The 28,000-nt window shown below is 47.1% G+C and overlaps 1 protein-coding gene across 1 annotated transcript in view; it reads left to right on the top strand.

Annotated features, from left to right (window-relative positions):
- The window catches only part of IFT172 (intraflagellar transport 172), a 649,332-nt gene that overhangs the window by 79,857 nt on the left and 541,475 nt on the right, over positions 1-28,000 (top strand). Inside the window, exons 10-11 of the mRNA XM_029596359.1 lie at positions 9,283-9,378; positions 10,241-10,402. Coding sequence (XP_029452219.1) covers positions 9,283-9,378; positions 10,241-10,402 — 258 coding nt within the window. The remainder of the gene's footprint in view (positions 1-9,282; positions 9,379-10,240; positions 10,403-28,000) is intronic.

Raw genomic sequence — 28,000 nt, 5'->3', positions numbered from 1 at the left:
CCTCTATCATATCCCGCCTCAGTCGTCTCTTCTCCAAGCTGAAAAGTCCTAACCTCTTTAGTCTTTCCTCATAGGGGAGTTGTTCCATTCCCCTTATCATTTTGGTAGCCCTTCTCTGTACCTTCTCCATCGCAATTACCGTATTTCCACGACAATAACCCGCCCACGTATATAACCCGCCCACACACATAACCCGCAGGTTTTCAAGATTTATGTAAAAAAGTTTTTATATACCCCGCCTCCTCATATAACCCGCACACTGACCTTGCGCACTCTGCGCGCCGTGTACAGCCCCATGCCCAGCATTTTCATGGCCTGCCCCGGGGTGCGAGCCTACAGCGGAGCTCCCCTTTTCGATCCAGACATCACCGGGTTACCTGCAGTTTTGTGCTCGGCGCGTGCTTTCACTCTTGCCTTGCTCCTGCGACGTTCGACACCACCGGACGCGTGTAGGGGTTGCTGCGGCTTCCTCCTCGCGCATCGCTGTGTTCCTTGCAGGGCTTGAGTGCTCTCCTTTTTGTTTCAGCACGCGCCTTCACTCAGCCTTCCTTCTTCAGCGTCCCGATTGCCAGCGGTCGTCTGCAGGGATTTTGCCGCAGCGCCCCTCTCTTCTCTCCCAGCCAATGGCACAGCTCTTACAGTGTTGCGAGATTTGTACCTCGCGCTCCCTTGGCAACGTTTACAGTTGTGCGCGTGGCGGCCCTGATACAGGGCGTTTGTCCTTCTACCTAAGCAGCATTTCTTTCGGGGCTATTACGGTATCGTATAAATTTAAAAAAAATAATAATAATAATACCTGAATTGCCTTATTGAATTGCCTTATTGAATTGCCTAATTTTACAGCAGCGGTTAACATCTCTCTCCCCCCGCCGGGGCGGGGGGAGAGAGATGTTAACCGCTGCTGTAAAATTTTTTCTGGATAACCCGCCCACGTTTATACCCCGCGGGGGGCATGCGGGGTAGGTAAAAACGCACATAACCCGCGGGTTATGTGCGTGGAAATACGGTATATCTTTTTTGAGATGCGGCGACCAGAATTGTACACAGTATTCAAGGTGCGGTCTCACCATGGAGCGATACAGAGGCATTATGACATTTTCCGTTTTATTCATCATTCCTTTTCTAATAATTCCCAACATTTTGTTTGCTTTTTTGACTGCCGCAGCACACTGAACCGACGATTTCAATGTGTTATCCACTATGACACCTAGATCTCTTTCTTGGGTTGTAGCACCTAATATGGAACCCAACATCGTGTAATTATAGCATGGGTTATTTTTCCCTATATGCATCACCTTGCACTTATCCACATTAAATTTCATCTGCCATTTGGATGCCCAATTTTCCAGCCTCACAAGGTCTTCCTGCAATTTATCACAATCTGCTTGTGATTTAACTACTCTGCACAATTTTGTGTCATCTGCAAATTTGATTATCTCACTCGTCGTATTTCTTTCCAGATCATTTATAAATATATTGAAATGTAAGGGTCCCAATACAGATCCCTGAGGCACTCCACTGTCCACTCCCTTCCACTGAGAAAATTGCCCATTTAATCCTACTCTCTGTTTCCTGTCTTTTAGCCAGTTTGCAATCCACGAAAGGACATCGCCACCTATCCCATGACTTTTTACTTTTCCTAGAAGCCTCTCATGAGGAACTTTGTCAAACGCCTTCTGAAAATCCAAGTATACTATATCTACCGGTTCACCTTTATCCACATGTTTATTAACTCCTTCAAAAAGTGAAGCAGATTTGTGAGGCAAGACTTGCCCTGGGTAAAGCCATGCTGACTTTGTTCCATTAAACCATGTCTTTCTATATGTTCTGTGATTTTGATGTTTAGAACACTTTCCACTATTTTTCCTGGCACTGAAGTCAGGCTTACCGGTCTGTAGTTTCCCGGATCGCCCCTGGAGCCCCTTTTAAATATTGGGGTTACATTTGCTATCCTCCAGTCTTCAGGTACAATGGATGATTTTAATGATAAGTTACAAATTTTTACTAATAGGTCTGAAATTTCATTTTTTAGTTCCTTCAGAACTCTGGGGTGTATACCATCCGGTCCAGGTGATTTACTACTCTTCAGTTTGTCAATCAGGCCTACCACATCTTCTAGGTTCACCGTGATTTGATTCAGTCCATCTGAATCATTACCCATGAAAACCTTCTCCATTACGGGTACCTCCCCAACATCCTCTTCAGTAAACACCGAAGCAAAGAAATTATTTAATCTTTCCGCGATGGCCTTATCTTCTCTAAGTGCCCCTTTAACCCCTCGATCATCTAACGGTCCAACTGACTCCCTCACAGGCTTTCTGCTTCGGATATATTTAAAAAAGTTTTTACTGTGAGTTTTTGCCTCTACAGCCAACTTCTTTTCGAATTCTCTCTTAGCCTGTCTTATCAATGTCTTACATTTAACTTGCCAATGTTTATGCTTTATCCTATTTTCTTCTGTTGGATCCTTCTTCCAATTTTTGAATGAAGATCTTTTGGCTAAAATAGCTTCTTTCACCTCCCCTTTTAACCATGCCGGTAATCGTTTTGCCTTCTTTCCACCTTTCTTAATGTGTGGAATACATCTGGACTGTGCTTCTAGAATGGTATTTTTTAACAATGACCACGCCTCTTGGACATTTTTTACTTTTGTAGCTGCTCCTTTCAGTTTTTTTCTAACAATTTTTCTCATTTTATCAAAGTTTCCCTTTTGAAAGTTTAGCATGAGAGCCTTGGATTTGCACACTGTTCCTTTTCCAGTCATTAAATCAAATTTGATCATATTATGATCACTGTTACCAAGCGGCCCCACCACCGTTACCTCTCTCACCAAGTCCTGTGCTCCACTGAGAATTAGATCTAAAATTGCTCCCTCTCTCGTCGGTTCCTGAACCAATTGCTCCATAAAGCTATCATTTATTCCATCCAGGAACGTTATCTCTCTAGCGTGACCCGATGATACATTTACCCAGTCTATATTGGGGTAATTGAAGTCTCCCATTATTACTGCACTACCAATTTGGTTAGCTTCCCTAATTTCTCTTAGCATTTCACTGTCCATCTCACCATCTTGACCAGGTGGACGGTAGTATACCCCTATCACTGTAGTCTTCCCTGATACACAAGGGATTTCTACCCATAAAGATTCAATTTTGTATTTAGTCTCATGCAGGATGTTTATCCTGCATGAGATAAACATGGAATAGACTTAGTTTTTGGGTACTTGCCAGGTTCTTATGGCCTGGATTGGCCACTGTTGGAAACAGGATGCTGGGCTTGATGGACCCTTGGTCTGACCCAGTATGGCATGCCAGTGGCCAGTAGTTAGTGTTCCACCTTCACGGAGCGGAAGGATGGAGGGCTGCTATCTCCAAAAAAAATAAATAAAAAAACAAACAAAAAAATAAAAACAGGGGTGGGTAAGAGTATGGGGCAAGGGTGTGGCCTGCTTGTTACAGCTGTTGCTACCCCTAATTGAGCTGTATGTCACTTGGATGCAGATACGGAGCTGCTCTATAAATTGGTGGTGGGGTGGAGGGGAATTAGGGCTGGAGGGTACTGGAAGCCAATAGTAACAGGTGGGAGAGAGAAATAGGGAAAAAAAATGGATAAAGTACGTAGCTTGCTGGGCAGACTGGATGGGCCGTTTGGTCTTCTTCTGCCGTCATTTCTATGTTTCTATGTTACTCAAACTCTAGAACTTTTGGGTGCCATTTTCAATACCAAAGATAGGAAAGTTTTCCTATCAGAAGAGAACAGAGAAAACTATTCTTCAGTCAAGGTGTTTCCTCAGTCCCATGCTTTTGGATGCTTTAAAATTATCTTCAACTCTTGGGCACTATGGTATCATAAATAGGCTTAGTACCTTGGGCAAGAGCTCACAAGTGATTGCTGCAATATGCTCTACTCTCACAATGGTCCCCTTAGTTCCAGAAGTACAGTGCCTTAGTTTTTCTGCCTTCCTCAGTAAAGGACAATCTTTTCTGCTTGTTGAACAAAGAAAATCTTTTAAAAGGAATATTATTAGGCCTTCCCCCCCCCCCCCCCCCCCCCCAATCTTGGATAAAAGTTGAAACAGATGCAGGTTCAAAGGGTTAGGGAGTACATTGTCAGAGTCATTATGTCCAAGGGAGATGGTCAAAGATGGAAGCATTTTGGTCCATAAACAGATTGGAGACAAGCGATTTGCTTGACTCTGCCTCATTTCAGGATAATTCTGCAAGGGAAAGCAGTAAGATTCCTTTGTGACAATGGTAGTGTGGAATCAAAGCTGTCCAGAGAGACTTGTTGCTTAAGTTCTTCTTATGTAACAATCTGGGCTTGAATATCTTCTGAGATTGACAAAAAGGTGAATTTTAAAAGCCTGACGTGTGCATTAATTAGGGGATACACGAAGAAGTTGTGCTTGCACACGTTGAACAGATTTTAAAAGCTGCCAAGATACATGTGTATCTCCTGCAGTGCGCACATCTTGAAAGTTTTCAAAAAGGGATGGGGCATGAATGTGGTCTGGGCAGGGCACAGGAGTTTCAGGGCTTGAACCTAAGATGTGCACATAAATACTGATACGTCTCAGCGTGCATGATGTTATAGGAGTTAGCAGTCTGCTAGGGAGTTAGCAATCTGTGGTTATATAGGAGAGTTGTGGGTGGATCCTTGGACCAGTGGCAGATGACCACGCCCCCGGGGAATGATCCTGAAAGGGAACACTGGTCAGGCACAGAGTTAGGAGACAAACACACACTAGTTCTTTTAGTAGACAGTATACTGAACCACCAGAGATGGCAGTAGTGAGCTGGTAAGCCCGGCTGGGCCGTAGTCCCTCAGATACTGGAACAGTGATCCCTGGAGGCTGAGCTGTAGAGAAACTGAGATATAGTGAGTAGGCAGGGTATGCAGATGGTAACACTCACACAATGCCCCAATGAAGCCCAGGAGGTGGAATGTATAGGCCCTCGAGGAGCGAGTACCTGGTTCCAGGGAAAGCTCAGAGAGAAAGATGGTAACTCACTGATGTAGCTGATATAGTTGGTAGTGATGACTTCCAGGCAGAAGAGTATACGGAGCAAGTCTGGGAACAGGGGCCCTCGAGGAGCGAGTACCTCTGGTAAGTCCGAGGAGGCAGAATAGCTTAGGTAGCAAAACCCTGGTAAGTCCGAGGAGGCAGAGTAGCTTGGAAGTTGGAGCGAGGCCGAAGACATTCCTTGCTAACTCGATCTGTTAGCAAATACTGAGACCTTAAATATCCGTCGCGGGTGACGTCATCTTCGGGGGACGTCCCCGAGGTTCGCGCCATCGCCGGTACTTCAGTTGGGGCTGCGCCGCGCGCGCCCCTAGGCCTCCAGGAAACATGGCAGTTGCAGCGTCGAGCCGATCGGGGACGCCGGGGGGACCTCGGCAGAAGGACGCCGTGGCAGCCAATCTTCCCGTGGACGAAGAGGGAGGTGGTAAGGAGGGCAGAGAGAGGGCATCGGGCACCGACTGACACAACAGTGCACAACTTTACTTTTCCTATGGATGCCATGTAAGTTAAAATTTAAAGAAAACTAGGCAGATCTGCAAAGTTTTAAAGTTGGGGCTAACTGTGGGAAGTGAAGTCTATCAACCCCGGGGGAGGGGGGGTGTGTGTGGAGATATTGGAGGATCTAGTTCAACTGGATGAGCTGAGGACAAACTGGTAAAACTGGGAATGGTATCGGTGTATGCCCCTTTTAAAAAATCCCCAATTTATGTGGTAGAAGTGGGATTTGTGCTGACATGCAATTTTTGGCTCACATGCACATAGCCAGGCTATTTTATAGCATGTGCACATATTCATGTGTATGTTATAAAATGACCTCGTACCCGGGCGTGGGCTGACATGTGCGCGCATGTGTGCCATTTTGAAAGTTATCTTAGTGTATTTGACAATGAATAACAAATCTAATGTACATTTGTTAAGTATTGCAGGGACATTTATTCTTGGATTTATAGTGAACAGTTTTGGAGAAGATACATCTTTTCCCATGAGGTAGCGATAGACGTGAACATTTTTGGAGTTTCTTTTTAAACACAGACTCTCTGAAAAAATAGATTGGTACTCATTGTAACACTTTTTACCCAGTATTTCAGATAAATCTTCATAGTGAAGATAGGTTTCTACAATTTGCATTTGGTTGCATTATTTTTTTGTTTTATAACTCTTTATTTATAATTTTATAACTTTAAAAACTTCATAAGGCACATCATAAGGCACATGTCAGATATCCAAGACAATACAAACATCCGCATAGTAGCAGTACAGAGAAGAAAAACCTCTCTCCAAAATACAAAAGCTCAGCATATGAGAAGGAAAAGAACTGAACCAGGTTGTCAAGTATACAATATGCATTCAGACATGATCTGTCCAAGTGAAAGGAAAGTTTTTTAAAAAGTAAGAGGGTAAGATTACTTTGTCTATTGAAGAAATGAGATCTAAGCTGTGCTTGTCCTTATATGTAGGACAATGTATTCATCATATGAGCTGCAGGTTGGACACAGTTGAAAAAAAATTGTGCTTCTATAGGCTTTGAGGGTTTGTCTGTGTGGAAGTTGAAATCTCCTAGCAAGAGCAAGTGGGAACTTCTAAGTGTGCATTCACTAATCAAAGCCACAAGGTCGTGCAGCAACAAGCTGGAAACTGAAGGAAGCTAATAGATTAACAAGAGATTAAATTTACAGTTTTTGCAAAGCTGAAGAAAGAGAACCTCAATAGACAGTCTGGAAGATATCTTGAACTCTCTGCTCTTAAGTGAAGTATGATAAATGACTGCCACCCCTCCTCCATTTTTTAAATATATAGCTTTAAAAACAAAAAGAGTAATTTGGCAGGCAAGCTCAATGAAACAAAGAGTGTCACCTGGTTTAAGCCAAGTTTGTGTCAAAAAGTATATCTAAATTTTGGGTAGTGATAAGATCAGCACTCAGTGGTGACCTGTTGGTAACAGAATGGCCATTGAGTAGAGCACAGTTAAGTTGCAGAGAGTGTAAGAACTTATGGAGATGTTTGAAAGACCTGAAGGAAGGAGTAATGGTCTGGAGAAAAGATTGTCTAGGTGCTAAAAGAGACTAAAAGGTGAATGGGGGAAAATAATACCTACCATGTCTGGTACAAACAGGGATGGCAAAGGGACCTGCTAAGATGTGAGAGGAAAAGGATGTAAAAAGCAGTTCAGACAGCAGAAACCAAAAAAGGTGTGGTAGGCAGGCTCTAGGCCCCGCAAAGAAGTCATGATAGGGAGGATCCAGGGAAGCTTTACCTCTTTGCACAAAGGAGCATGTGCATGACAGAGGTGCATACTCCTCCACTGCGCAGTGCCATTAGCATGGAACCTTTTCAATGAGCTGGCCCCTGACTTCATCTGGTGGGAGAAGCGAGTCCGCTGCGCAGTGATTCAGGCACAGGAGCCATAAGGAGGGAAGAAAACACCAACCTGAGAAACAAGCAGGTATGCAGAGCAAGAACAGAGATTCTAGTCCACACAACAGCAGAATCTAGTGATTGAAGCAGTCAGGACTGGATATAGAGGGTGATCAAATCTGGTGTCTGTGCAGGATCTTTGAGTGAGCCAGCTCCTGAAGTCATCCAGTGGGAAGAACAAGTCAGCTGACCGATGATTCAGGCACCAATAACCAGGGGAAGGAAGAAAACACCAACCAGAGAAAAAAAACAAATATACAGAGAGAAACAGGTATTCTAATCCACACAACAGCAGAATCTGATGATTGCATGCTGGATATGGAGGGTGATCAAATTCATGGCGCAGGGCCTTAGAATGAGCTGGTCGCTGACATCATCCATCAATCATAATCAATCAATTATCCTTTCAGCATTTTCCCCACAGCCACATATCAGCAAAGGTAAACAAGCCCTGCATACCTTGAATTGTAGGAGAGCCATCACCCTATATTTATTTATTTTTAATTTTTATATACCGGTGTTCCTGTATGACATACAAATCACATCGGTTTACATTGAAACTGAGAACAACGAGTTCGCCCGGAGGCGGTACATGGAACAAGGAGTACAAGTAACTGGGATAGTGGAAACTATGGTCCAGAAAAAAAACAGTTAACTACCTGAAGGAATGTGCACCATAATACTGGGTAATAAATGAAAAATACATCTTGGGTGAGTAACAATCGGTAAACTACCGAAGAGAATACAGAAAGGGTCCAGCGTGCCACAAAGCTCAGAAAAGGGTCCAGCGTGCCTCTAAGCTCAGAAAATGAGAAAAGGCAGAGGAATGAGCAAGCTAGATGCGGACAAGGGGCTTATGTTCCTGGAAAAGCTATATCTGGAGTGAACTCGGAAGTTCCACCCAGCTTTTTGTTTCATTTTGCCCCAGCATGCCTGAGATTATTATTTCAAAGAGAATTCTTTCTAAATGGTTAGCAGACTGCACTTCCTTTTCTTGCTTCGAAGCAAGATTTGACCTTGTAAGGGTATGTCAAACTCCATAATGTTAGGGCCAGTGCTGCATCAGCAATCCATCTGAGCTGTGTGCAGCCTCTGAAGAAATATGCAGAGTTGTATCATGGACTTCTTCATTCTGTTACATCTCACTATTGTTTGGATGCAGATTCCCAACACAATAGCAGGTTTGGGCAGACTAATCTTCAGAGTCTCTTTAAAGGTTAAAGCCCGACTCAAGCCCCATCTAGGACCCATGTTTATTATTTTGGGTAGTCTCCTATTTAAAAAAAAAAAAAAAAAAAAAAAGCGAGGGAGTTTTAAAACACACCAGTTGGTGGATTATTTTTCTCTTTTATCCTGAAGACAACCATTAGCTAGAGAGTCCTATCTATTTGACTAGGTGAACTACTTATCTTTAGAGAAACAAAAATTGTTTACTTGTAGCAGATGTTCTCTGAAGTCAGCAATTCATCAGTCATGTATACAGTTCATTCCTCCTCCCCTTCTAGAGTTGAACTCAAGAGCTTAATTACAAAACTGATGTATGCCACAGAAACCGCTATGCATGCCCAATAGGGTCTTCAGGTTTTCATGGTGTGGAAAAAGTGCTCTTGTGTTGGCACTGTTGGATGTTTTTGTTCATTTGTGTTGAGTGGTGAACTGCTGTCTTTTAGAGAACACCTATTACAGGTAAACAATTTTGTCTTTAATATTTTGTTGTGTCTTTTCCAGTTGATATTTTCCTGATAGGTAGATGTGATTGGGGGTGGGGTGGGGGTGGGGAATCTGTGAATGGGATTAATGATGTGTGGTATGCAGATCTCGTATATCCATTTTTTCTTTCTTAGGGAACACTGTGCGGAGGGGTAGAACAGTTTGACTGCTGCTTGAGGAGAAGTATTTATAAGAATAAGTTTGAGATGACGTATGTGGGGCCCAGTCAGGTAAGTGGTAGAAGAAGGCAGCTGCAGTAAATGACAGTTCTGATTTTCTCTAACTCTAGTTGGCATTGGTACCTTACCACCGTTCCCAAAACTATGCCATGTCAATAAATCTTCCTCATGGATCCTGCCACATTGTGTTCTGAGATCCTATATCTGTTTTCTTCTCATCTGGGGAGATAAATGTCTCTTTGTTTTGTCACTGTGCATAAATGATTTGTCTCAAACCACATTTGTGTATATTGATATGGATCCCCGAAATATTTTGAAATCTTAATAGTGAAGATGAGATTAAACCATAGGTGACCAGTAAGCTTTCATGCCAAGAGATGTGACTGCATCTGTATGTGACTCTTGATCTATTTATATCTTTACAACTTCTAATTTCTCTTATACCAGTTTTTCTGTAATTTGTGCAAGTCCCTCTCTTTTGCTATGCAAGCAGAGCTTGATTACGCCTGGATGACTGAAGTGCCAAAAGGGTACAAACTACTACTTGTTAACCTATCTCTCTGAAGCAGGAGCTTTCATTTGTACCCAAGTTTGCAGTCTCAATTTGCTTTTTTCTGGCATCTTTTCTATCCCTTACTTCTCACTGCATCACCGTACTCCTTCCAATTCTGCCCTTCTTTTGCAGATATTTTGGTTTCTTAGATATTGTGTTTGTAATTAGAAGTATTATACTGTGATTTGTAGGTATGTATACATTTAAGAAACAAAGCTGGTTCAGCAAAGAAACTTGTTCTAAGAACCCATTGCTGTCTTCATAATCTGCAAGTACCACAGCCTATCTCTGACATATACACTATACAAGACACTCATATAACTTGTTTCCATTCCCATACTGTTTTCTGATTGGGTTCAGGTGATTGTGAAGAATCTGTCAACAGGAACCCGAGTAGTTCTGAAGTCTCACTATGGCTATGAAATTGATGAAGTGAAGATCCTTGGAAAGGAGAGGTATCTGGTGGCCCATACTTCAGACACATTATTGCTGGGAGACCTGACATCCAACAAACTCAGTGAGGTACTTCTCTCTAGAGAAGAGGCTTATAAAATATTACACAATATGTGAGATACTTCAGATCCATCTGAGTGTGTGCAGGATGACCAGCATCTTCCATTTATAGCAAGGAGCATCTATCTCTCTGTTTACGTAATGGGGGAAATTGTTTAATACATTTGGATTCATGTCTCGCTTTCAGAGCTTGGTGTAGTTAGGGGGTGTAAAATAGCCCAGTATCATGTTGTTTGATATATCAGGGCTTGTCGTATGGCAACTTTTTCTCATAACATTAAGCTAAATGCAAATAATTCACAACTGTGATCCAATAAATAATGAGAAACAAAGCATATAGGTAGAATGAGTAAGAATGTTGTTTACCCTAAATAGCTTATGTATATTTATAATCACCCCAACAATCAGAACATAGGAATTTGTACCAAAGAAATGAGGATGGAGAGTGGGTTTGAGAGTTATGTGATGGTAGATCAGAGTGTGTAGGGCAAAACCCAAGGCAGTTGAGGATTATGACTCAACAAATGTCAGGGGAAAGTCACAGCGTGAATAATGAAGAAATACAGTAATAGCTTGGCTATTCAATATTAATGTTAAACATTAAACACCAAGGAGCCAGATATCCATATAATATATATGTTTGTTCCTTCCCAACATATTGCATTTCTCAGCAACAAGCCTCAAATGGTCACTTAATTGAAGTTTGATTTATTTAGGCCTTGTTACATAAGAACATACAATTTTCCATATTGGGTCAGACCAAAAGTCCATCAAGCCCAGTATCTTGTTTCCAGCATAGGCCAATCCAGGTCGCAAGTACCTGGCAGGATCCCAAAAGGTCAATGGATTCCATGCAGCCCAGGGATAAGCAGTGGATTGGGAGTTGCTAATTTATTTTTGGTGTAATCTGCTTCCTATTTGTTGCTTAAATTTTTCTATATTTTGAGTCTTGTACCCCTTCGCTTTGTGGTCTCTTGGAGTGTTTGGGTTTTGATTTGTTTTTCCTTGTCTATATATTTTCTTTCTCAGCTTCCTTTTGTGCTGCAAGTGTGTATCTTGTAGTAAATTATTAATAACCAATAAATATAAAATTAAAAAAAGATCTATGCTAAAATAATGTGACCCACCATATGATTAAATTACCATTTCCTAGCGTGTAGCAGATGGACTCAGAACAAGCGGGTATAGTGTGCTCGTGCTAGCAGTTGGTGACGGATCTGACGTCAGCACGGGTACATATACCCACACAGGAAGTGAAGCAACTCAGTAATTTCCATCTCCAAAGCAGTTTGGAGCGTCTGCATGCTCGCTGAGCGTGTTTTCCAATACTACTTTCTACTTTCTACTTTCTAACTTTCTCAGAAGATACAGAAGACTAGCCCCGCACTCCTGCGGTGATACCCTCGGGTCCCTCCCCCAGTTGAGTTTCCCGAGGTGATTTCCGCGATCCCTTGGAGGTCTACGCCTCGGTCCGGTGGCCGAACCGCGGCAGGGATCTAGCCCCCGAGCGAGAAGGGCTCGGGCGTGGCTGAGAGGCGCCTCGGTCCCGGCGAGGACTTAGCCCCAGGCGAGACTAGTTCGGCGGCTTAGAGGCAGCGGGTGAACTTCCTTGAGCGCGGCGGTGAAGGTATTTCCCCTCTCCCACCGCAGCCGGAGACCGCCCGGGTTACAGCCGGGAAGCGCCGCAGATCAGGTAAGGCGTACATCTCTTACTTTTTGGTCTCCGAGGTACGAGGATCGGTGGCGTTGCCTGCAGGCAGCACGCCGTGGAGGTCGCCATTTTGTCTGCCTTGTTCAGGTATTGAGCGCCCACGGATAGGCGTACAATGGCGCATATTGTATATTATTGAGCGCATATTGCTGAACGCATATTATTGAGCGCATATTGTATATTATTGAGCGCATATTGTATATTATTGAGTGCATATTGCTGAACGCATATTATTGAGCGCATATTGTATATTATTGAGCGCATATTGCTGAACGCATATTATTGAGCGCATATTGTATATTGCTGAACGCATATTATTGAGCGCATTTGTATATTATTGAGCGCATATTGCTGAACGCATATTATTGAGCGCATATTGTTGGCAGCATATCGCATAAGCGCCGGCGCCCTGCATTCGCAGGATGTGATGGAACACTTGAACGCTCCGGCGTCTCCAGAGGCGGCACCTCCTGATTCCGGCGTGAAAGCTCTTGGCCTGTGCTCAACGTGCCAGCTTAGAGCCACGCAGAGCGAGGAGCCAGACTCCCTTTGTGCCCAATGTGAGGAGGCCGTGGGAGCCTCGGGCCAGGACCAGTCTCATCCGAGGTTTACCGACAGTTCCCCAGGGGCCACCCCGGATCTAGCGGGCTGTCTCGAACAGCCAGGAATCCCGGGGGACCTGGTACCCCGACGGCTAGAGTCCGCTTCCATTTCCTGAGTGGACTTATTTAAGGGGATCCACGCCTTTGTACAGATGCAGTCGGCTTCCCGTCCGGGCCCTGCTGCCCCGGCTGCCCCTGCCCCCGGACCCTCTCGTCCTTACCGCGGGCACCCGCCTCCGGGCAGTCCGGCTTAGGCGGATCCTGATGTCTCGGAGGACGAGTCCGGACTCCCCGAGGAGGAGGAACTTCCCTCGGGGATAGAGCCATATCGAACTATGAGGCGGTTCTTCCCCAAGGAAGATCTCTCTGACCTGGTTTCTCAGTGCCTGACGGAATTGGCTATTCCAGGCCCCAGTACATGGAGGCATCCCATCAGAACCCCCTGCTGGAGGGTCTTCGTCTGACGGCCTGCCATTTTCCCTTCCTGCAAGCGGCACAACAGCTGATCGATTTGGAATGGAATGCGCCGGAGGCCTCATTCAAAGGGGGTCGGGCCCTGTCTGGCATGTACCCCCTGGACCCGGCACTCAAAGATATGCTGGCGTGCCCTAAGGTGGACGCCATAGTTAGCGCTGTGGTCAAGCGCACTACCATTCCAGTGGAGGGGGGGGCGGCCCTTAAGGAGACTCATGACCGCGCCTGGACGCCATCCTGAAACAAACTTTTGAGGTGGCAGCTCTGTCTCTGCGGATCGCAACCTGCTGCACAGTGGTGACGAGTGCCTGTTTGTCACAGGTCAGGAACAATGCCCCGGCGGCGGACATGGAGTCAGCTCTCTCGTTTCTCACGGATGCCGCCTCCGACCTAGTCCGTACGACAGCCAAGGGGGTATCATCCTCAGTAGCAGCCAGGAGGCAGCTCTGGATACGGAACTGGTCAGCCGATGCTCCTTCTAAGACACGTCTCACTAGAATGCCGTTCAAGGGTTCTCTTCTGTTCGGCAGCGACCTAGATAAACTGGCCAGCACATGGGGCGCCTCTCCAATACCTCGACTGCCGGAAGATAGGTCCAAGAAGAACCAGCGCACCTTTCCGAGGCCCTCCAGAGGTAGAAGCTCCCAACGCTTCACTCCCTATAGGAGTCGCTACCAGGCACCTCGTTCTCAGGCCAGGACCCAGTCCTTTCGGACCAAGCAGCACAAGAGGGGAGCCGGCTCGGGTTCAGGTCCCGGCCGCACCTCACAATGAGAATCAGCCGATCCATCCGGGGGACGAAGCCATAGGGGGCAGGTTAACCCTCTTCTACCCCAGATGGGTCGAGATTACGTCGGACCAGTGGGTCCTCACCATCATCCGAGAGGGCTGTTATCTGGACTTTCATCATATCCCTCCGGACAGGTTTGTGGAATCTCTGTGTCCAATCCACAAGAAGGCAGCATTGGAAGCTACCCTGGCGAGGCTCCTGTCCTTGAAAGCCATAATCCCAGTACCTGCCTGGGAAATGGATTCTGGGCACTATTCCATTTATTTTATGGTACCCAAGAAAGAGGGCACTTTCCGACCTGTCTTGGACCTCAAATCAGTCAACCGATACTTAAAGGTCCCAAGGTTTCGCATGGAAACTCTGCGCTCAGTCAAGACCGCAGTACAGCCAGGGGAATTCCTCACGGCCTTAGACTTGTCGGAAGCCTACCTGCATATCCCGATCCATCGGGATCATCAGCACTACCTACGCTTCAAGGGTCTGGGAAGGCACTTCCAATTCCGAGCTTTGCCCTTCGGGTTAGCCACGGCGCCGCGGACCTTCACCAAGGTGATCGTAGTGGTAGCAGCGGCGCTCAGAAGGGAAGTATTCCTTGTCCATCCCTACCTAGATGATTGGCTGATCAGGGCGAAATCACAAGAGGAGAGCCATCGGGCAACCAACAGAGTGATCTCCCTTCTGGAAAGCCTGGGATGGGTAGTCAACCTAAGCAAGAGTTGCCTACAGCCTTCCCAATCATTGGAATACCTGGGAGCCCGGGTCGATACCCAGGCAGACAAAGTCAGCCTAACCACCAAGAGAAGGTTAAAGCTCCAGACGCGTCTACGTTCCTTGATGGGAGCCAGCCGGCCCATAGCTTGGGATTACCTACAGGTTCTTGGTCTCATGGCATCCACCCTGGAAGTGGTACCATGGGCGCGGGCCCATATGAGACCACTGCAATGCTCCCTCCTCTCTCGATGGAGCCCACGCTTCCGGAATTACTCCGTGCATCTACCGCTACCCCCCAGGGTGTGGACCCAGCTACGGTGGTGGTTGCGGTCCAACCACACGAGCAGGGGGTCGAAGATGTCCTCCCCAACGTGGACCCTGCTCACCACAGATGCCAGCCTGAGCGGATGGGGAGCACACTGCAAAGAGCTCACCGCCCAAGGACAGTGGAACAGAGAAGAGTCGGGGTGGAACATCAACCGCCTAGAGGCACGGGCAGTCCGGTTAGCCTGCCTGCGGTTTGCTCAAAGACTGCGGAACAGAGCAGTCAGAGTGATGTCTGACAACGCCACCATGGTGGCATACATCAACCGACAGGGCGGAACCAGAAGCCAACAGGTGTCCCTAGAGATAGCCCCGCTGATGGCTTGGGCAGAGGCGAATCTCCAGGACATCTCCGCCATCCACATTGCCGGAAGGGACAACACCGCGGCAGACTTCCTCAGCAGGGAATGCCTAAATCCGGGAGAATGGCAGCTGTCCCCCACGGCCTTCCAAGATGATCGTGGATCAGTGGGGGACTCCGGACATGGACCTACTAGCGGACAGGTCCAATGCTCAGGTACCCAGATACTTCAGCCGCAAGTGAGATCCATTCTCTCACGGGATCGACGCCCTGGTTCAGCCATGGCCTCCAGGGACTCTGCTATACGCCTTTCCTCCGTGGCCCCTGCTGGGCGCCCTTATTCACAAGATTCAGAGACACAGAGGCCTAGTTCTTCTAGTGGCACCAGACTGGCCAAGAAGACCCTGGTACGCGGACATGAGAAGACTGCTGACAGAGGAGCCTCTTACACTGCCTCCTTTCAGGGACCTGCTACGTCAAGGTCCCATCTTCCACGAGGATCCGGCTCAATTCTCTCTTACGATCTGGCCATTGAGAGGGCTAGCTGAAGAAAAGAGGTTACTCAGAGCCGGTGATAGATACACTCCTCCGAGCCCGCAAGTTTTCCACATCCCTTACCTACATAAGGATCTGGAGAGTATTTGAAGCCTGGTGCAACACTCATGGCACCAATCCACATGCGACCACAATCCCTATTGTTCTGGATTTCCTGCAGGATGGGCTTCAGAAGGGTCTCTCCCTAAGCTCCATCAAGGTTCAGGTGGCTGCGCTGTCTTGCTACGGTCCCAGGAGGGATGGCAAGACCATTGCCATGCACCCAGATGTTTCCCGCTTCCTGAAAGGAGTCAAGCACATTCGTCCGCCACTGAAGTGGCCAGTGCCCCTGTGGAACCTCAACATAGTTTTGGATTTCCTCGCGGGATCCACCTTCAGACCCCTCCGGGGCCTGTCTCTCCGTTCACTAACTTTAAAGATGGTGTTCTTGCTGGCAGTGTGTTCAGCACGCCGCATCTCAGAGCTACAAGCGCTGTCCTGCCGTGATCCCTTTCTCAGGCTCACTCCAGAGGCTATCCATCTTCGCACGGTTCCCTCCTTCTTACCTAAAGTAGTCTCACAATTTCACCTCAACCAAACCATATCCTTGCCAACCACGGCGGGTTTGAAGAAGTCGGAAGAAGGGCGTTTGCTACGCCATCTCGACATCGGCAGATTGCTGCCCAGATACCTGGAAATGAGAGAAGCAGTACGAAAGACGGACCATCTGTTCGTCCTTCACAGCGGGAAGAAACGAGGAGAAGCAGCGTCACGGCCCACCATCGCCCGCTGAATCAAAGAAGTTATCAGAGTGGCCTACGTAGAGTCCGGGAAGTCACCGCCTCTGCAGGTCAAGGCTCATTCCACCAGAGCGCAGGCGGCCTCTTGGGCAGAATCTAGGATGCTGTCGCCCGCGGAGATATGTAAGGCGGCGACGTGGTCCTCCCTCCATACCTTCTCCAGATTTTACCAGCTGGACGTCCAGGCCAGGGAGGACACAGCATTTGCGAGAGCAATCCTACGCGGTCCTCAGGCAACCTCCCACCCAGTCCGGGAGTAGCTTTTGTACATCCCACTTGTCCTGAGTCCATCTGCTACATGCTAGGAAATGTAGAGATTACTTACCTGATAATCTCCTTTTCCTTAGTGTATGCAGATGGACTCACCATCCCGCCCGGCTGCCAGTATACATGGGTTTCACCAATTCAAGGTAAGGCATGTCATTTCTTACACGAGAGCGTCCCCTCTACCAGGTGTCGACGCCTTCCGGTTGGGAACGCTGGCGGTCTCCAGCTACTATCAATTGGTCAGGGGAATCCTGTTTTCATTAATTACTTGATCGGTCAGTACACATATATCCATAACAGCTTTTGCAAGGAAGATTACCGAGTTGCTTCACTTCCTGTGGGGGTATATGTACCCGTGCTGACGTCAGATCCGTCTCCAACTGCTAGCACGAGCACACTATACCCACTTGTTCTGAGTCCATCTGCATACACTAAGGAAAAGGAGATTATCAGGTAAGTAATCTCTACATTTATATATTTTGCATCCTTTTCAATCTTATTGCTGTAAATACTAAACTTACAACATCTTAGATTTTGTAAAAAGACCTGGAGCTGGAAAGGGCTATAATTTTTTAAAATATAAATCTCTCACTGCGTTTAAGCATGAGCATTTTGCTTTACTCTTGATTTTCTTGAGTTCTGTAATCATGATCCATTTACAAGACTAATCTCAAAAAGCAGCCCTTAAATTATTTAAATCCAGAAACCAAAAATAAGACACAAACTAAAAATAATGTTTCTGGTCATTTATTTCAAAGTAATAATGAGCATAATTATAAGGAATTATTTTATGTTTATAGGATCGCCCCACACCAGCTGATACGACATATATATCAGCTGAATGTCAATTAGATCCACTTTTATAGGATTTTTAAAAAAAATTTTCAATGTCCTAAACCACACTGTTTAGGACATTCATAGAAACTGCCCAAACTAAGGGCACTAGAAGTGAGCCCAAAAACCAATGAAGCAGATAATTGAAAGTGATACTTAGCTTGTATATCCAAACTAAAAGTGATCCCAACATGGATCCATGTTTCGAAGAATGTCTGCTTCATGGGGATTTGAGTCCTTTGTAAAGATCACTCGTGGTCAGTTCTTCCTTTGCTTGGTGCTTCAAAAGTCTCTATAAAACATGGAGGAAATGGTGAATTTAAATGGGAAACAGGACATGACATAAGTTCATGCCACTATAGGCTAAATTAAAGAATACCAATTGATAACCTCATTGAGACCCTGAGGGGCTACAGACTCCAGATGGAAAATCCAAACGCCTATATGTGCTCACTTCTAATGTTTGGGCATTTTCTATGAATGTCCTAAACAGTGTGGTTCCCTGTACGTACACAGATCAGTCCAGACCATGGGTTATGCCTCCCTTCCAGTAGGTGGAGACAGAGAAAAACTTGAAAGGCACCCTCACTTAACCTGGTGTGCCTTCTGCATCTCTTCAGTATTTCTCTCTCTCCAGCAGATGGAGGTGGTGCAAACCCTGCAGTCTAGTCCTGTTTCTGGGGTTAGGCTATCCCTTAAAATTAACTAAGAGTAAACTAGCTATACGTTTTGAATCAAGCAAATTTAAAAAAAAAAAAAAAAAAAAAGGAAAGCTCTTCTACAGGGGAGTGTTTTCCCAATCCTCCCAGAGGGTTGCTAGATCCTGCAGGATCATCCTCTCTGGTGGCAGGTTATTGGAGCTGGGATTGGTAACCTCGCGGGGCTCCAGCCAGGTAAGGTGCTGGGGAAAAGATTACTGGTGGTCCAGTCCCTCTCTTACCCTGTGGTGATTCTGAGCATTTTACTCTGCTGCAATCCAGGACCCCTCCCCATCTGAATTGCCACGTTTTTGATGAATTTCGCCACGTGTTTTGGGCCATTTCCCCCCCCACGATGCCGTGGTCAACTTTGTGTGGTATGTGGAAAATTGTCCGCGTGGTTTTCTAGGGCTGGTATTTGCTCCTGCTGCCTACCTGGAGGGGAAGGCAGCCCTTTTTAAGGTTCTGCAGCATTAGCCAAGCCTCGAGGGGCTCAAAAACGCTCTGCTTCGCGGGAGCTTCTGGCTGATCCGTTTCCCCTCAGTGCAGGGATGGCAGCCATCTTAAACACCTTTGCTGAAGCTCAGGCAAGAGCTGTGGGGGTGGGGGAGTTTCCCCCAGCGCTGTCGCCAGTCCCTGCCAGTCCCGAGGATACTTTAGATCAGGACCAGGATTTTTTACAGGAGGATCCTGTTTTACCTGGGGGACAGGATGTTGATTCAGATTCCTTTTCTTTAGATTTTGTCCTCCTATGGATAAAGCATTTTTGGCTTCCAGGTCTCTGCAAGGTGCTGCTTTGCCGTTGAGACCTGTGCAGGGACCATCCCCCAAGGTAGCTAAGTGCACGGATGTGTCTGCGTCTCTACGGGTCGCGAAGGTAAAAGGCACTGTGGCTTCGGGAGGCTCAGCCGCTCCGGTGGTTCCAGGCAGTGTGGCTGCAGATGCAGGGGCCTCTTTTCCCCTGCCCCCGTGGGAGGGGAATTGGATGATGACCAGGGGAAACAGAACCCCTTGGATGGAGATGACCTTAAGGTGGTTCGTCTGTTCCAGAGAAAGAAATTAGAACTCCTTATTCCTGCAGTTCTTTCTGAGCTCGGAGTGGATATCCCCCCGCAGGCTCTGCCACAGGACATGGTGGATCTAGTCCTGGCAGGATTGCGAACGCCAACCCGGGCTTTTCCTTTCCATCCCATGCTTCAGCAGCTGATGACCAGGGAGTGGGATGCTCCGGATGCTGGTTTGCGGGTTGGTCGAGCCATGGATAAGCTTTATCTGTTATTGGATGAGTTTCTGGAGCTCCTGCGGTCCCCTAAGGTAGACACTTCAGTTTTGGCTGTTGTCAAGCGGACCACTATTCCAGTAACCTGCTCGGTGGCTCTCAAGGATCTTCAGGATCGCAAGCTGAAAGTCCTGCTTAAGCGCCTTTTTGAGGTGTTGGCCCTGGCTATCCAGGCAGCAGTGTGTAGCAGTTATATGCTGCAAGCGAGCCTGCGCTGGGCCCAGCAATTATTGACGTCTCGAGTTCTTCCTCCGGGAGAGTCCGAGCAGGCACAGCATTTGGATATTGTGGTGGCATATGGGGCGGATGCACTATATGACCTGTTCATTGTAATTTTCCCTGTCATTGTAATTTCCATTCTGTAGTTTCGCTGTAAACCGATATGATGTTTCCACTAATATCGGTATAGAAAAAATTCTTAAATAAAATAAATGACCTGCTCCGCATCTCCTCTCGCACCATGTCGTCGGCAGTGTCGGCAAGGCAGCTTTTGTGGTTCTGCAACTGGTCAGTGGATATTTCCTCCAAAGCTCAGCTTGGAGCTATTTCGTTTAAAGGTGGTTTTTTTTATTCGGGAATGATTTAAAGCAGTCCCTGGGGGAGAACAAAGTTCACAAGTTACCAGAGGACAGACCAAAATCCTCCAGAGATTTTCCATCCTCACGCTCTCATTTTCGGGGGCAGGGGAGGTTTCGGCAGAACAGGCAGTAAGCGGCCTGACAGCAGCAACTGTTGGCTAGGAACCAAGCCTGGTCCTCATCCTTTCGGGGACGCAGAATCTCTTGAGATGGGGGTCCTTCCTCCTCTCTCACTTCCAAGACTACACAATGAGATGGGGCCGGCCCATCCCTCGATCTCTTGGGTTGGGGGTCGCCTGTCCCGGTTTTATGAGGCATGGGCCAGAATTACTTCTGATCAGTGGGTGCTAAGCATAATAGAACGAGGCTATGCTTTGGAATTTGCTCGGCCTCTCAGAGACTTCTACTTAATATCTCTATGTGGTCCACAAGTCAAACGGCAGATTGTGCGTCAGACCCTTGAATGTCTCCTAGCTCTGGGAGCAGTAAAGCTGGTTCCTCTAGAACACTGGAGGAAAGGAAGGTACTCCATTTACTTTGTGGTTCCAAAGAAGGAGGGATCCTTCCGGCCAATTTTGGACCTCAAGAAGGTAAACAAGTCTCTCAAGGTGCCACACTTTCGAATGGAGTCTGGGTTCAGTCATCGTGTCACGGCAATTAAGGCCTATCAGGCAGGATTCGTGGTGAAGGCTCCCGGGAAGGTTTTCTCATCCCCCCGGGGCTCTCCTTTTATTGTACATTATACATAGCATACAGATGTGCCATAACATCATTGGCTCTTGTAAATACATGCCCCTCATATTATTGGCTGCTGCAGCCTTTATACCATATATGTCTTTGTCCTGGCCTTTAGCTGAGTACGTGCAAGCAGGCAGTGTATTCAGGCAGGGAGGGGGGATGTTACAAGCTGGACATGAGGCAGTTGAGATGTGCTAACCTAGCTGCCTAAGTGTGACAGCCGCATAAGAGGAAGTAGGGATGTGTCAAGAGCAGTTTCGTGGGCTGCTAAAGCTTATACTATATGGGGCGGATTTTCAGAGCCCTGCTCGCGTAAATCCGCCCAAAACCGGGCGGATTTACGCGAGCAGGGCCCTGCGCGCCGGGAAGCCTATTTTACATAGGCCTCCCGGCGCGCGCAGAGCCCCGGGACTCGCGTACGTCCCGGGGTTCTCGGAGGGGGGCGTGTCGGGGGCGGGGCCGGAGCGCGCGGCGTTGCGGGGGCGTGTCGGCAGCGTTTTGGGGGCGGGTACGGGGCGTGGCTACGGCCCGGGGGCGTGGCCGCGCCCTCCGTACCCGCCCCCAGGTCGCGCCCCGGCGCGCAGCAGGCCCGCTGGCGCGCGGGGATTTACGTCTCCCTCCGGGAGGCGTAAATCCCCCGACAAAGGTAAGGGGGGGGGTGTAGACAGGGCCGGGTGGGTGGGTTAGGTAGGGGAAGGGAGGGTAAGGTGAGGGGAGGGCAAAGGAAAGTTCCCTCCGAGGCCGCTCCGATTTCGGAGCGGCCTTGGAGGGAACGGGGGGAGGCAGCGCGGCTCGGCGCGCGCAGGCTATACAAAATCGATAGCCTTGCGCGCGCCGATCCAGGATTTTAGTGGATACGCGCGGCTCCGCGCGTATCTACTAAAATCCAGCGTACTTTTGCTTGAGTCTGATGCGCAAGCAAAAGTAGGCTGATCGCGCTTCTTTTAAAATCTACCCCTATATGTGTATGTCTCATGCAGGCAGCTGCGTGCATGCAGACAGACATCCTGTCTTTAAGCAATGGGGGCTGTTTACAAGCTTAGAGTTCACGGTGGTTGGGTCTTGCTGTGCTCTGCATGTTGGAGATAGGGAAGTCGAGGTATGTGAAAGGGCTGAGTCAGTAGGATTTGCTAACCCACTGCATCAGCTCATAATTCCCTACATCTCCCCTTTTTCTGTTTTATTTAATATCCTTGTATCCATGCTTGAGACCCATACTGGAACCTGCTGTGCTTTGCATATAGGCTGGAGATAGGGAAGAGGAGATGTGTAGAGAAGAGCTGAGTTGGCGTGGTCTGCCAGCTACCGCAGAGCTCTTGATTCCCCACATCTCCTAGAGCTTATGCAGCGTGGTTTGCCAGCTACATACAAGATATCTTTGTATCCAGGTGGAAAGCGAGGTTTCAGCATGGACACGGGGTTGGGTATGCACTGAATGCAGCAGCACTGGAAGATAAGCGAGACAATTACGATTATTACAATAGGAATGATTCGTTTGAGACCACCGATATCAGGAAGCCAGGACCGTAGCCAGTCCCAGGGAGATATTGGTATTTCTGTCTGAGAGCGGTGCATCAGCAGTCATGGTCTCCATCTGCTCTATGGTATGTGTGAGATTTGCTTTATAATCTGATATGTATACACAGCAATGAGATCCAATTAATGCACAGATACCACCCTTTGAAGCCAAGACGGTGTCCAAGGCATAGCGGTTCTGTAATGCTACCTCTCTAATTTGAGAAACTTCTGTTGTGAGTAGTTTTAATGCATGGACTGTCTGATTAAATAGAGCAGTCGTCCAGTTAGCTAGGATGTGCTAGTCTCTGTAATTCATAGCTGTTCCCATTGGGGGAACCAGGCTCCTAGATACCTGAGTTTCTGTATACTTATCTATGGGACTCTTGATCGCCTCCCTTTTGTTAGAGTCTTGCTTTAGGTAAATTTTTGACTGTGTAGTATGAGGGGAGGATGTAGCCTAGAGTGCATCTGCCTCTCCACCTGGGGGGAATGTGCTTATATGCTCTACGCCCGCATAACATCCAAACGTTCCCTATCTGGTTAGTGGACCAGTCACGGGTCCGTTTAACTTGTTGTATCATTTGGGCTGCATAATGACAAAGGTTAAATTGCCCGTCTGAGAATCGTTCTCTTTTTTTTTTCACACCTTTTTGTTTCTCCCACTGAACATCCTGAGATCAGCCAATTGCACATATAGTGGGTAAAGGTATGCAATTTTCCGTGATATTTGTTGGGTATGCTTTTACATTATAGTATGATCTGTTCATGGTTTCTTGTAATACAATGGTTCGGCTACAATATGGATATTTCCCCACCTGAAGCCCCTTACCATCCCCTGGATCATATTCCCAACAAAGTGCAGGTCTCTTGAATATGGCTACCGATGGGTAGTATGGTATTACCAACTGGAGAGTTAATGAGAGAACCTCCCGGCCAAGGGTAAGTAGGCCATCCTGTAAGATTAAATGGCACGGCATGCATCAGTAGTCCTCCGCGGGTATGGGTCGGCATGTGTGTGCAGATCCAACAGTCTGTTTGATTCAACAGGTGTGATAAGTTCTGTGTATTGATGATGTACATGTTGTCCCGCCAGAGTCCTTGTTCGGAAATTGCCATAGCTGGAGAAATAAAGCAAAATAGGAGGGTGCAGAACACAATTGTTAATGAGTTGGCATTCAGGCAAGAAAAGGCAGCTAATAAGAAGTTCTCTGGAGTTTTCTCAAGGCCTTGCTATTCCAAGAGTTGTGCAGATTGGTTGGATAGGGCTTTTATCTGTCCCCAGGTCATGTGGTGCTGCTTTTTGCGGGGAGTCCGGTCTCTGTCCTTCTGAGGGTCGTGGAGACTCAGGGAGAAGTTTGGGATCAGGTTCTGTGAATCCTGATGCCATTCCATCTTTCCACGGCTTTATACAACGGCTCGGAACCCAAAGTGGACCTGTGGGGCAAGAACAGCAGCATATCCACATCCCCATGTTAACAAAGGAACGGGACCATGCCAGACAGGGTTAGGTAACATTCTATACAAAACGGATGGCTGTGGGTGACTAACCCTTGTCCCATAATGATTGTCCACGGCTGTGGTCTGATTTGAATTTGATATGTTTAGATGATTTAAAGTAAACAATACTTTGTTCAGCCAGTCCTGCTTAGGGGGAAGTCCAAAGGCATTCCCTGCTTTTTGTTTGTGTTTGTTAAGGGCTGTCTTAAGGGTGTGATTGGCTCGTTCCACAATGGCCTGTCCGGTGGAGTTGTAGGGAATGCCAAATATGTGCTTAATGTTCCATTGTTGGCAAAATTCAGCAAAGGAATGGCTGCTGTAGGCAGGGCCATTATCAGTTTTCAGAACAGAGGGTAATCCCATTATCGAGAGAGTTTTTATGCAGTGATTAATAACATGTTTGGTAGTTTCCCCTTTTTGGGGTGTGGCCCATAGAAAGTGCGATAAAGTATCATCGGTTACATGCAAAAACTTCCAGGGGGCGAAGGAGGGATATTGGGTAACATCCATTTGCCAGATTTCGTTAGCATGTAAGCCTCGTGGGTTCACGCCCATGGAAGGGGCAGAGGTGACTTGTGAACATTGGGAGCATTGTTGCACAATGGCTCGGGCTTGTTCTAGTGGGATATTAAATTGTTTTGCGATAGACTTAGCATTTTGATGGAACATGGAATGACTATTCCAGGGAGTGACACTAAGCACTGCCTGTTTTGTGGCCGCATCTGCAACTGCATTGCCCTCAGAAATCCATCCAGGGAAAGGCTGGTGGCTTCTGATATGGGCAATGTAAAGTTGGTGTGTGCGGTGTTGGAGGGCTGACTGCAGCGTCAGAAAAAGGGAGAGCAGATTCTTGTTTAACGAGGGGGTTATATAGGCTCCAGGGAGAGAGGTAGCTACGTTACAAACATACTGGCTATCGGAAATAATATTTAAATCAATAGTCATAAAACATTGCAAAGCGAGAATGACTGCAGCTAGTTCTGCCCTTTGTGCTGATTGCTGAGGTGGCGTAATTTTGGTCACCCAATTTCCCTGCACTTGCCAGGCGACCGCTCCCCACTTTGGACCGCCGTCAGTGAAGACAGTCTGAGCCTGGGGTAAGGGAGCGGGCGACAGCCCTGGGTGAACGGAAAGCGGTACTTGATTAAGTGCGAGGAGGCGAGGGTCGGATGGCACATAAGAGATTTTTCCCACATAATTGGCTAACGCAGCTTGCAGTGCTGCTGATTGACTTAGCATCCATTCCCAGTCCCTTAAAGGCAAAGGGACTATTATGTTTGCTATATCAAGTCCTAACAAAACCCTGCTATGTTCTCGTCCCTTAAAGATCAGTTCCGCATGCATTAGCGGTAATGTGCTGATGGTGTGCAAAGGAGTGTGTGGCAAATATAGCCATTCAATGATTAATGTCTTGTTTCCTGTCTGTTTCTCGACTTGCTGTGTTAAGGTCGCTGTGGGCTGTTTTGCGGTTGGAATCAGGATTAAAGTGAAAGGAACATTTTCAGTACATCTGTCTACCATATTAGTTTCAGTGCTTCATTGACCTGTTGAAAAATCCTTTCTGCTGTGGTGTTAGCGTAATCAATTCTGATGGACTTATTCTGTTCCTTAATGCATCAAATAAAGGACTTAGCATATGTGTGGGCAGACCCACATAAGGGCGTAGCCAATTGATGGATCCCAGCAATTGCTGTAATTGTACATATGTAAAGGCATCATTCACTTTTAGCTGTGGAATTTGAGGGCTGGAGTAAGTGTGTAGCATCATATGACCTAAGTATAGAAATGGTTCATGTTTTTGAACCTTTTCAGGGGCAATTCTCAATCCGGATTTGGCTAGTTCCGAGGATAAATGGGGCAGCCAGTCATCTGGGATTAGGGGTGCAGCTACTAAAATATCATCCATATAATGATAAAGTAATGCTTGTGGGTAACGCTTTCGAAACCCTTGTAATGCTTTGTCTACAAAATGTTGGCACAATGTAGGGCTGTTCAACATTCCTTGTGGTAAAACAGTCCATTGATAGCGCTTAGTTGGTCTCTGGTTGTTTAATACCGGGACCGTAAAGGCAAAGAATTGTTTGTCCTTTTCACATAGTGGTATTGTGAAAAGGCAGTCTTTCAAATCTACTATTAAAATTTGATAATCTCTAGGAATCATGTTCGGATTTGGGGTGCCGCATTGAAGCGGACCCATAGGTTGCAGAATAGCATTAATGGCTCGGATATCATGGAGGAGTCTCCACTTCCCCGATTTCTTTTTTATTACAAAAACAGGTGTACTAAACGGACTAACGGTATGACCAGCAGCTAATTGATCATTTACCAATTCATTGAGGGCCTGAAGTTTATCGTTAGCCAGGGGCCACTGCTCCACCCAGATGGGTGTGGTGGATTTCCAAGCTAAGGGGAGAGCAGTGGGTTTACTGTGAGACATGCTTAATCTTCTAGTACTAGCCGGGCTTGAAACTGACTCATCAAATCTCGTCCCCAAAGGTTAATATGGATGGGAAGAATTACTGGTTTTAAGTTTGCTGTGCCTGAGCCGGAGGGATTTGTCACTGTTAGCCAGCGAGCACTGCGGCGGGCCAGCTGCCATCCCCCTACCCCCCACACCGAGGGGGAGTCTACTGTTGGCCAGTCGGTGGGCCAGTTATCAGTGGTTATTACTGAGACATCGGCTCCTGAATCTAAAATGCCTTCAAAGGGCTTTACTGTCTAGCAAGTAGAATGACAAGTATCCCTGCCTTGCTTGCAGAGGACTGAGGCAGAATCAACCCGACGGTTTGCTCGGGCAGAGGTCCTGTAAGCTGAGAGGGCATCAGAGTGACCTGCCCTGGGAATGCTACAAATTTTGTGTCTTGGTTAATAAGATCTATGCCGGCGCTGCCAATGGTTGCCTCTGTGGCTGATTGCTCCCGGATCTTAGGGGCTGCGACAATTGGGCTGGGGCTTGTCGCTGGCCCGGAATCTAGTTTCCCTGACTGGTACTTCGGCATTGATTTGCCCAATGGAACCCTTTCTTACATTTGGGGCACACAGTTTTTGGTCGTGACCTAAGAGTCCCCTGCAGAATCGGTTCCCTTATACGCCCCGCCACCTGGGGCTCGACATTGTTGCCTAAAATGGCCGGGTTTCTTACAGTTAAAGCAAGTGCCTTTGGGTTTGTGAAATTGACCTTTCTGTAGGGCAACAGCGAGGGCATCCATTTGAAAGGCATGGGTACCTACATCTGCACAGGCCTTGAGCATGTCTGCTAGGGTGTAATCAGGTCTGCCAACTATGGGTTGTAAAACTTTACGACAGTCTGCATTTGCATTTTCAAAAGCTAACTTTGTTATGAGCTCCATGCTTGCTTCTGGATTATCTACCTGTCGCCTAATGGCCTAAATTGTGTGTAGGGCTCTGTTGCTGTTTGTCGGGTCATCGTAAATGACTTTGTGACCTTCCCAGACTCGGGGACCTTTTTAAAGGTTTTATTTACGCAGCGGATGATCGCTGGATAAGCGACTGCTGGTATGCCAACTGCTTGTTGTTCCATAGTGGCAAATTGACCTGACCCAAATAGCTGTTCTGGTAGGTAGGCGCCACCTGAAGTGGTTCCTGCTATCAATGCTTCCCTTTGGTATTCAGGTTCCCATACTACATACTGGGCTGGGGTGAGGAGCATGCGGGACAAGTCTTTCCAGTCTTGGGGAACTAATTTATAGCCATTAGACAGTCCCTCTAGCAGCCCTCGGGTGTAAGAGGAATGGAACCCTGTCTCCTTGATGCTTGTGCGGAGTTCTCTGAGAATACTATAGGGAAGGGCGGACCAATTATATTCTGTCCCGCCTAGATCATTGATCCTTTCTGTGATGGGAAAGGCTTGAAGTCCTTCTAATAGTTCTTCTCCTGTAAGGTTTCCTTTTTGCTGTTCCTGGTGAAACCCCATGTGAATTGCACTGCACA

This window comes from Rhinatrema bivittatum, chromosome 3 (genome assembly GCF_901001135.1).
Source record: "Rhinatrema bivittatum chromosome 3, aRhiBiv1.1, whole genome shotgun sequence".
Classification (NCBI taxonomy): domain Eukaryota; kingdom Metazoa; phylum Chordata; class Amphibia; order Gymnophiona; family Rhinatrematidae; genus Rhinatrema; species Rhinatrema bivittatum.
Note: the sequence above shows the minus strand (reverse complement) of the source record. Positions and strands in the feature narration are given on the sequence as shown.